The sequence below is a fragment of the Petaurus breviceps genome, unplaced genomic scaffold, assembly GCF_028583685.1.
Source record: "Petaurus breviceps papuanus isolate PSGF00001 unplaced genomic scaffold, PetGlider_PUasm1.0 98, whole genome shotgun sequence".
Classification (NCBI taxonomy): Eukaryota; Metazoa; Chordata; class Mammalia; order Diprotodontia; family Petauridae; genus Petaurus; species Petaurus breviceps.
Window position 1 is genome coordinate 8,010,247 of NW_027187460.1, and position 10,455 is coordinate 8,020,701.

At 40.2% G+C, this 10,455-nt stretch overlaps 1 protein-coding gene across 1 annotated transcript; it reads left to right on the top strand.

Annotated features, from left to right (window-relative positions):
- The first annotated feature begins 291 nt into the window (after positions 1-291).
- On the top strand, positions 292-3,952 carry LOC138156014 (biogenesis of lysosome-related organelles complex 1 subunit 2-like). Its single transcript, XM_069081295.1, has 2 exons — positions 292-392; positions 3,592-3,952. Exons 1-2 carry the CDS (start codon positions 292-294, stop codon positions 3,950-3,952), a joined length of 462 nt encoding a protein of 153 aa, XP_068937396.1.
- The last annotated feature ends 6,503 nt before the right edge of the window (positions 3,953-10,455 follow it).

Sequence of the window (10,455 nt, forward strand, 5' to 3'; positions counted from 1 at the left end):
CAGTAGGTTTAGATACACTGGGAGCTGTAGTCACAACCCTGCACACAGGCAGCCCAGATCATAGGGTTGTCTTCTTATTGGACTGAAGCAGCAGTGGGATTCACCAGCCACTGGGTGTCTGAACAGCCTTCTTAGGGAGCACACAGCTAACTTCCTGGCATGAGAAAGGGGCTAGAAAAGATGCCCTAAAAATTGCTTCACCTAACCCTGGCCAGCTTACTACAGCAGGCAGGGACCCCACCATGTGGTTGAAACAATAACAGCCACAACAACAGACATGCTTTTGCAAAGATGGTTGCACTTACCATTGGTACATGGAATGTGTACACACTTATAGACAACAAGAAATCTAGTAGACCTCAAAGACAAAGTTTTGTGAGAAAACTCAGCAGGTATCACATCCAAATAGCATCCCTGAATGAAACAAGGCTGATAAATGAAGGCCAGCTTACTGAATTTGGACCTGGATACATACTTTTTCTCAAGGGGATCCCAGTGATGTGGAGAGTCATGAAGCTGGCATAGGTTTCACAAATCTAATCTAGTCAACAAGCTTGTATGCCTCCCAAACGGATTGAATGCTTGCATGAATTCTGGATAATGAATGATAATCTCATGCTTTCCCAGTCAGCAACAGAGTGAAACAAGGCTGTGTGCTTGCTCCCATGCTTTTTAGCATGATTTTTTTTTCAGCACTGTTGTCAGACACCTTCAACAAGGACAAAAATGGCACCAGTAACTACCACACATTATTTAACTTGAGAAGGCTACAAGCAAAGACTAAAGTGGAGGGAGAGTTGGTGTGCAACTTTTTATTTGCAAGTGATGATGCACTCAACAAAGCCTTTGAGGTTGAGATGCAACAAAGTATGGCTAGATTCTCTGCTGCTTGTACTAATTTTGGCTAATTAACACCAAGAAAACAAAGGTTCTCTACCACCACCGGCACACAGCCCTCACTCATTCAAATCAAAGTCAACTGCAAGTCATGTCATCATTTCCCTGATGCCATGGTCCTCTTTGAAAATGGACAAACACACAACTGCACCATCCATATGGAGAATCATTGATTACAGCAAATGGAGGAATTTTGAATGCTGTGGATAAGTTCACTTACCTTGGCAGTATACTTTCCAAGTATGTACACATATATGATGTGGTTGACACATATTTTGCTAGTGGTAGCTCAGTGTTTGAGAGGCTCTGAAAGAGTGTGTGTGAGAGAGAGGTATAAGGCTGCTTACCAAACTGAAAGTGTACAAAATTGTGTTGACCTCATTGCTTGTGAGGCATACTGGACAGTATACCAGCACCATGACAAAAGAACTTTGGAATCGATTGTGAGACATGGGTACTGGTACAGGATTGCACAGGATACTGTGCCATCATCAAAGAAAGCATCGTATTCTATAAGCAAAGTAAAATTGCAGTATCTCAAAAGAAATGTGAGACACAAATTTAGAGACATCTCCCTCCCAAATGGACTATTTGTTTTGAACCTATGGTAGAACTTTTCCCGCTCATGTTATTCTGACCAGCTGCAGTTGGACATACTGTACTTTAATCCTGAAATCATGACGTCATTTTGGTCCTCTTCAAACATGAATGACAAACAACAATAATTTCAACACCAAAGCCTTTATGTGTGTGTGTGTGTGTGTGTGTGTGTGTGTGTGTGTGTGTGCGCGCGTTCTACTCTCCTTTGACTTGTTCAGATGAACATGTTATTCAAGTGATGTTTGCTCCCTCTACCCTTTCTTTTTTTGTACAAACTTCCACTTAAATATCTTAATTATGTAAGCTGTTTGTCTATTTCCTTCCCTCTTTCATAGTGTATCCCTTCCCCCTTCCTTTCCTTTCTTTCTTTTAAAGCTATCCATAACAAAATGACTTTCAGATCCCTTGTCTTTTTCACTTCCTCTGTGACCCCTGAAGACATTACAGTTCTTAGGGAACACTTGTATCATAACTCCACTTGTATCATAACTCCCTGTTAGAATGTTAACACTTCATTCTTACATAGTGCCTTCTGATTAATCCTTTTTTTTTTTTTACCATTTATTGTTTCTCTCCTATGGTTATATTCTATAGTTTCTACTAAGCTCTACTATATATATATATAAAATCAGGAATACTTGGAAGTGCTCTATCTCACAGAAATTCCATTTTGTCCCCTGTAGAATTTTACTTAGTTTTGTTGGGTAAGTTATTCTTAGTTGTCATGGCTCTCAGATAGTCAAATGATTCTTTTTTTTTTCTTTTTGGAGGGCAGTTTGGGCAAGTGACTTGCCCAAAGTCACACAGTTAGTAAGGGGGTTGTGTCTGAGGCCGGATTTGAACTCAGGTCCTCCTGACTCCAGGGCCGGTGCTCTCTCTCACTGTGCCACCTAGCAGCCCCTAGCCAAATGATTCTTAAATTAGTTCGCCGTAATCTGCTTTCTGGAGCAACTAGGTTGTGTGATGAATAAAGTGCCAGGCCTTGAGTCACGGAGATTTCTCTTCCTGAGTTCAAATCTGACTTTAAACATTTATTAGCTGTGTGACAAGTCACTTAACCTTGTTTGCCCCAGTTTACTCATCTGTAAAATGAGCTGGAGAAGGATATGCAAACCACAAGAGTATCTTTATCAAGAAAACCCCAAATGGTATCAGGAAGAGTCAGACATGACTGAAAAAATGACTGAACAACAATTTCTGAACTCATATATCCTCAGAGCTTTTTATATGATATTTCCTTTATCCCTCAGCAATCCCACATTAGATAATATTTATTTTTAAATAGTATTAAATATTTTTCTTTTTTCCTCCAGTTTTATATATATATATATTTTATTTTATATATAAACATTTTTATTTATATAATGTATTATTTTATTTATTTATTTCATTTGTAAATTATATATAATATACATAAACATTTTATATATAAATATTTATATTTATTTTATATATAAATATTTATATTTTACATATAAATATTTATAGCAGCCTTTTTCATGGTGGCAAAAATATTAGAAATTGAGGGGAGGCTCATCAATTGGGGAATGACTGAAGAAACTGTGGTATAGGAATGTAATAAAATACTATTGTGCAATAAGAAATGATGAGCAGTCCCCCTCCCCTTTATTTAGTCTTTTCCCCTTCTACCTTCCTGTCAGATAAGATAGATTTCTGTATTCCACTGGCTATGCATATTATTCATTTTATTATTTCTATTTTTCTATTCTATTTTATTATTGAGCCAAGACTGATGAATCAGAGTAATGCCCACCACACACTTGCCCACCTTCCCCTCCACTGTGATAGGTTTTTCCATCCCTCTTTATGTACTCCTCTTGCTCATCCCTTAAGTATTTTTTATGTCATTCCCTCAAATGGATTTTATACCCGTACCTTTTATTTGTCTATTCCTTCTAGTTGTACTATTAGTGGTACAATTTTTAAGAATTCCAAGTGTTTCCCTTTTCTCCCCTTCCTTGTGCCCTTCCCCTTCCCTCTCCCTCTGCTCCTCTCTCCCTCTCCCTTCATCTCCCTCCTTCCCTTTCCCATCCTTCCCTCCATCCTTTATCCTTCCTCCCTTCCTCCGCCTAGACGGTGCTATGGTGGAGACGATGGAGGAGACCACGGACCCGCCGAGGCAGATATCACGGGGTTGGACCAGGATACATTCTCCAAAATGACCACGTACCTGATGGGTGAACTGACAGTCAGCAGTGAAGACTATAAACTTCTGGAAAATATGAACAAACTGACTAGCTTGAAGTATCTAGAAATGAAAGATACTGCAGTAAGCATAAGTAGAAACCTAAAGGACTTAAGCCAGCACTCTGCAGCCCTTCAGCCTTCTCTGGATGAGCTCGCTGTAATTGAGGAGCAAATAGCAGCTCTTGAGCGGGCGGATGCATATTCCAAGAAACCAGAAGCGAAGTACAACAAGTTAGAGAGGAGATGAAAGAATTCTTTAGCACAAAGACTTTACAAGAATGCTTTATAAGAGCTGAAATATGTGGGACGGGACTTATCACTGTGCTTCAATCCTTAAAAGGAAGCAGTGCTGCAGATCCAAGGAAAATCCCAGCCCCCACCTCTAGCTGGATGTGTAACTCTGGCCATCCCCGGTGTTTCCTCAACCTGTAGCCCTGGAACCTCATCTTGTTCGTAGGCTTTCTTGTGTGCCCTGGACCAAGGCTCAAAAATCAGGATCAACTCCGTCAAAAGCAGAAATAGATGACAGGCTCTCATCTCCCTGTCTCCTCCCTTCTCCCCTTTCCCCTACCCTGCCCCTCACTCATAACCTGTTCTTCAACTTAAATAATAAAAGACCTTCAAAAAAAAAAAAAAGGAATTACAAGGATCTTCTGCCATTTGTAGGAATGTAAACAGTTCAGCTCCATTATGTTTGTTTGTTTTAACCTTTATAGGCTGCTCTTGGATCTTGATTTTGGACATCAATTTTTTTTTCCTGTTCAGTTCTTGTCTTCTTATGAAAGCTTGAAATCCTTCTCTTTCATTGAATGATGATTTTCCCCTTGAATGCTTAATTTCACTGGGTAGGTGATTCTTTGTTGTAGTCCTAGCTCCTTTGCCTTCTAGAATTTTATGTTCCATGATCTCCAATCCTTTAATGTTGTAGCTTCTAAGTTCTGTGCAATCCTGATTGTGACTCCCCAATATTTGAATTTTTTTTTCCTGGCCACTTGAAGTATTTTTTTTTCTTGACCTGATAGTTCTGAAATTTGGCTATAATGTTCGTTGGAGTTTTTATTTTGGGATCTCTTTCCTGAAGTGATCAGTAGATTCTTTCAATGCCTATTTTGCCCTCTAGTCCAGGATATTAGGGAGTTTTCCTTGACAATTTCTTAAAAGATGCTATCCAGGTCCTCTTTTTGATTATGGCTATCAGGTAGTCCACTAATTCTGACATTCTGTCTCCTGGATCTATTTTCCCAAGTCAGTTGTTTTTCCCATGAGGTGTTTTACATTTTCTTCTATTTTGTTTCATTCCTTTGAATTTGTTTGATTCTTCATATCTCATAGAGTCATTAGCTTACACTTAGCCAATTCTAACTTTTAAGGTGTTGTTTTCCCAGCTTAGGTTTTGTACTTCCTTTTCTATTTGGCTAATTCTACTTTTTAGGGAGTTGTTTTCTTTTCCCAGTCTGTTGACCCTTCTTCCATAATTCTCATGCATCTCATTTCTTTTCCCACTTTTTCTTCTACCTCTCATTTGATTTTGAAGCTCCATTTTTTTTTTTTTTTTTCTTTTAGGGCAATTGTAGTTAAGTAACTTGCCCAAGGTTACACGGCTAGTTTGTGTGTGTGTGTGTGTGTGTGTGTGTGTGTGTGTGTGTGTGTGAAGTGTCTGAGGCCAGAACTGAACTCAGGTTCTCCTGACTCCAGGGCTGGCGCTTTACTCACTGCGCCACCCAGCTGCCCCTTGAAGCTCCATTTTGAACTCTTCCGTGAGTTTTTTCTAGGATTGAGCCCACTTCCTCTTTTCCTTTGGGGTCTTTCCCACAGGTATTTTGACATTGTTGTCCTCTTCTGAGTCTCGATCTTCCTTTCCCCCATAATAACTTTCTATGTTCAGATTCTTTGTTGTTGTTATTGTCTTTTGCTCATTGTTTTTGGCCCTTTTTACTTTCTTTTAAATTCAATCTCTCCTCCTGGGGTGGAAGGAGCCCTATCCCAGGTGTTTTGTGTCAGGGTCTACAGACCCTGGCTATTTACCTGGTGCTGCATTGTTGTTGCCCTGAGGACCACAGGGGACCCTCATGTCTGGTGCTGTAGGGGTCTGGGAGCTTGCCTGGGGCTGAGCCAATATTTTAGTACAGGTATTAGGCATGTGCTGAGGCTCGTGTGGTATTTCAGTTTCCCTGGAGCTACACTGAAGCCCTTAGAGGTCTGGCTGCTGGAAGCTGCCTGGTTGCCCAGGTCTGTGCTGAAGGAAGTGGTAGTTTTTGGAGCTGGAGTCTGCCTGTTTCCCTGGCTATGCTTAGGAATGGGGGAGTGGTCTAGTGTTGGCGTTTTCCTGTTCCACAACCCTGGGGCTCAGGATCTCCTCCTGGTTTGCTGTGGTGGGGCTTGTTGCAGTCTTCTTGGGATCTTTCCTATCCTAGACTGCATTCCCCTTTTATCTGAGTGAAACAGACCTTTCTTGACAATCTTCCAAGTTTCTTGGGCTAAAAGATTGTTTCACCCCATCTTTTTGCTCTTCCAGGATTTGTTTGTGGGCACTATTTCATGGTTGTTTGCAAGTGAATATGGGAGTTACAGAGATACACTCCCTTATATTATGTTTATCTCTGTACTTGTTTACCTTCTCTGACATTTGTTTTTGGATCCCTAGCACTAAGCACTGGGCCTTCAGCATAATGGAGCTTAACAAATTCTTGCTACATAAAAGGATTTACTATAAAGTAAGAACCTATTTAGCATCTATAGACTTGCTTTTATGTGAATTCTTAGTTCCAACTTGGGATACCATCTCCACACAGTAAAGGGCCATCAAGGACACCCAGTGACAACTATGGGAGTGAATTTCCTAGGACTCCACTAGGATCGTGGAGGTCCATAGGAAGAAGAGTAGTGTCCCAGACATTCCAGGAAGGAAAATGGGAGGAAAGTCTCGGAAATCATCACTATTTTTAAACTTCTAAAAAGTAAAAGATAATATAATAGGTACTTTGAAAGATATAAGTATAAAGAAGGATACTGTCCCTGCTCTAATAAGGTACACATCAGAAGAGGAGGAAAATATGATAAATATATACATAATTATAATACAAATTAGATAAGAACATAGGGGAGGAAAATATGATAAATATACACATAATTATAATACAAATTAGATAAGAACATAGGGGAGGAAAATATGATAAATATATACATAATTATAATACAAATTAGATAAGAACATAGGGGAGGAAAATGTGATAAATATATACATAATTGTAATACAAATTAGATAAGAACACAGGGGAGGTCAAGTCAACAAACCTTGATTGAGTATTTATTATGGGCATGGGTGTAAGACAAATAAACAGAGCACATATGATGTCTGTTAGCACAGGTTCACTCTTGATCTGATCAGACAGGAAAGACACTAAGAAGGGCTTAATGATCTTACTTTGTTCTAGGCTATTTTTTCTCAGAAGAGAATAGCTGATAATGGGAGGACAAACTCCTATACCTCATTCCCTAATCACCCATCTCACAGGGGCCGGCAAGAAGGGTGGCAGCTACCCCTATGTCTTGATGAGTCAGTCGATGGGTCAGTCCAGACAAGCACAACTTGTGCATCCCCTAAGTCCCCTCAAGCCTCAGTGGGGGGTGGTTGAGGCAAACACAGATTCCCCCCAAGCCTTGATGGGGGCTGACCAAGGCACACACAGCACCTGTGCACTCAACTCTCATGTTCCCCCTAAACCTCAATGGGGGCCAGTTGAGGCACACACAGCATGTGTGCATTCAACCCTAAGGTTCCCCATTCACTGACCAATGACCACCTATTTTATAGAGACAACAGACAAAGAAGGCATATTGCCAGCAATAGCCTCACAAGTTTACATCACCCCATCCCTATATCTCACTGTGCAGTTGCAGTGGATGTTTATATTATTTATCTTTATATAATGGTATGCAAGTGTGGTGGAGATGTTTTAAACCATAATTGTGGGAACTCATATCTAATACCCGGGAACAAGAGATTGTTATGGCTATGATATGTTATGATATGTTTTCCTGGGAAATTGAACTTTAAGAAATAATAACAAAAATTCACTTTACACACACTAAAATCCACCTTACTTCCACTAAAACTCACCTTACTTGCATGGGATACTGGCCCATGGGGTATATGGTGTTCTCAAGGAGGACTAGCCCCTCTGGTGTTTGGGCTGCTGAGCCCTTTTGGGGGATGTTTATCCATCTTTGGTGTCTGCTTGTTACCCAACCCTCACCTGTGGCTCCAAGAAACTAGTATGTGCATTAGCCACATCCTGGTAAAACCTTGGCACGGTGCTAAGCAATGGAGATAGAAAGAAAGGTGAAAACAAAACAAAGCAAAATCCCTTCCAAAAGCCTATATTGTGCTCCTTTTTCCACTTCAGTTGTCAAATCCTCATCTATTTTTTTTTTTTGGAGCAGGGATTGCAGGGCAATTGTAGTTAAGTGACTTGCCCACAGTCACACGGCTAGTAAATGTGAAGTGTCTGAGGCTGGATTTGACTCAGGCCCTCCTGACTCCAGGGCTGGTGCTCTATTCACTGCTCCACCTAGCCGCCCCCCTTTATCTACTTTTAAATCCCAGCTATAATTTCATATCTTTCTGCTACCATGTAATCTCTAACAACATTTTACCCTCTGAGAGGTCATGGAGAATATTAATGTACTCATTGTGTAGTTCAGCTACACTTATCTCTTTGTACATGATATCCATACAAGACTATAAGCTTTAAGAGGGTAGAGGCTGTGTCTTACCTTTTGTGTCTCTCTAAGCACCTAATGTAATATTCTATATACAGAAGATCACTTGAAAGAATTAGTTACTTTAACCTGGAGAACAGAAATTGTGTGGAGGAGTGGGGGAAGAAAGTATAAGTTACCTATAGCCAAGCACTTGAATGTATGTACTATATGTAATAAAAATAGCTAACATTTGTGCAGCACCCACTATGCACTGGGCACTGTGCTAAAGTACTTTCCAAATATTATCTCAACTGATCCTCACAACAACCTTGAGAGTTATTACTATACCCATTTTACAGATGAGGAAAATGAGGTTAAGTGACTTGCCCAAGGTCACACAGCTATTACATGTGTGATGCTGGATTTGAACTCAGACCTTTCTTAACATCAGGCCCAAAGTCTTATCCACTGTACCGCCTGTGTGTGTAAATGTATATAATGTGTATAAATAATATATTATGTATTTATATATTATATAATATGTATGTTTTTGTGTATATATATGAATATGGAAACACAAATTCACACATATATGCACATGCATACATATACATGCACATATATGTGTACATGTACGTATACGTGCACATACTGCTTCTAAACTCTATTGCAGAAAGCACAACTCTGATAGATTGGCAAAGTTGTTCAAATGCCAAATGTGCATTTGCCTAACCTATTTAATGGGTTACCTACACCAGGCAGGCTCTCATATAATGGTTAGAAGAAGTGACTCAAGGATACTCTCAAGGTCTCTCTGAAGAACTTTAGGGTTGATTGTGAGATTTGGGAAATGCTGACACCAGATCATGGAGCATAGCATGCCAGCATCAAAGAAGGTGATGTGCTAGATGGGCAAAGCAGAATTGCATTAGGACAAAGCAAATGTGAGATGTGCAAATCTAGAGACATCTCCATCCCAAGGTTTCAATGGACTGCTTGTGCCCCACCGGTGATGGAGCTTTCCAAGCTAGTATTGGACTGATCAGCCACAGCTGAACATATTGTGTCCTTACATTGTGAAGTCTTGGTCTTCTTTGAGTAGGAAAGATGAACAATAACCATAACAACAACCACACACACACACACACTCATACACATACACACTTATTCAAACCTGGTTCAATTCATTACTCCTCAGACTACTTTTCTACCTCTCCCAGCCTTCTCGTGCTAGCAATCCCTCCACTCCTATAACCTCCTTCACTTATTGGTGAGTTCTTCCCTGGAACGTCTGTTTGAGGAAGTACTCACATCACCATATTCACTTCTCCCTCTTGCCCCTGTGTTATTTTCTCTCCTCCCCTTCCCCCCCCCACCCCCTTTCAGCTTCCTTCTATATGTTGTCTTTCCTCATTAGATCTTAAGTTTCCTTGAGGGCAGGCACTGTCTTTATTCTTGTATGTGTATTCCCAGTTCTTAGCACAATTCCTGGCACTTAGTAAATATTTAAAATGTTTAAATCTATTTGTTGGCTTATCACATTCTTGGTCCCATAAAGGACACAAAATTGTGATTTTTGAATGGGTTTAACAAAAAGAAAATTACACAATTACATCTGTTTCTAAGTGGATGGGTTCCCTTGGTAGGTAGTGTGAATCCCAACACTGGAAAAAACTAGATTATTACTTGTCAAGAGCGTTGTTGAGAGGATTCCTGTACTCTAGCTTGGACCAAGTGACCTCTGAGGTCTATGATTCTGTGCATATGATTTCCTCTAATTAGGATAAACATCTGTTGGTAAATCTTCCTTCTCCCTTCCCCACCTGTCTCTGCTCTTCTTTCTTCTTTTTCTACTCTTTCTTCTTCCTCTTAATATCCCTTCCCTTAGTTATTTTAGGGCAAGTTCCTGGAAAGTTGGAAGGGCTCATTAGAGCAAAATGAGTCACCCAGTAACACAGCAAAGGGCTGAATAGGTTCGTGAGCTAAATAACCCACGTGGGTTGACAAAAGGGTCGTTTGGTAGCAAGTGTATCTAATTTGGCAGCA

Excerpts from the sequence above, each read along its gene's own strand:
- LOC138156014 (XM_069081295.1), top strand. The coding sequence starts at position 292 with ATGGTTGCACTTACCATTGGTACATGGAATGTGTACACACTTATAGAC. Across the intron at positions 393-3,591 it reads TTTGTGAGAAAACTCAGCAG|ACGGTGCTATGGTGGAGACG; the intron begins GTATCACATCCA and ends TCCTCCGCCTAG.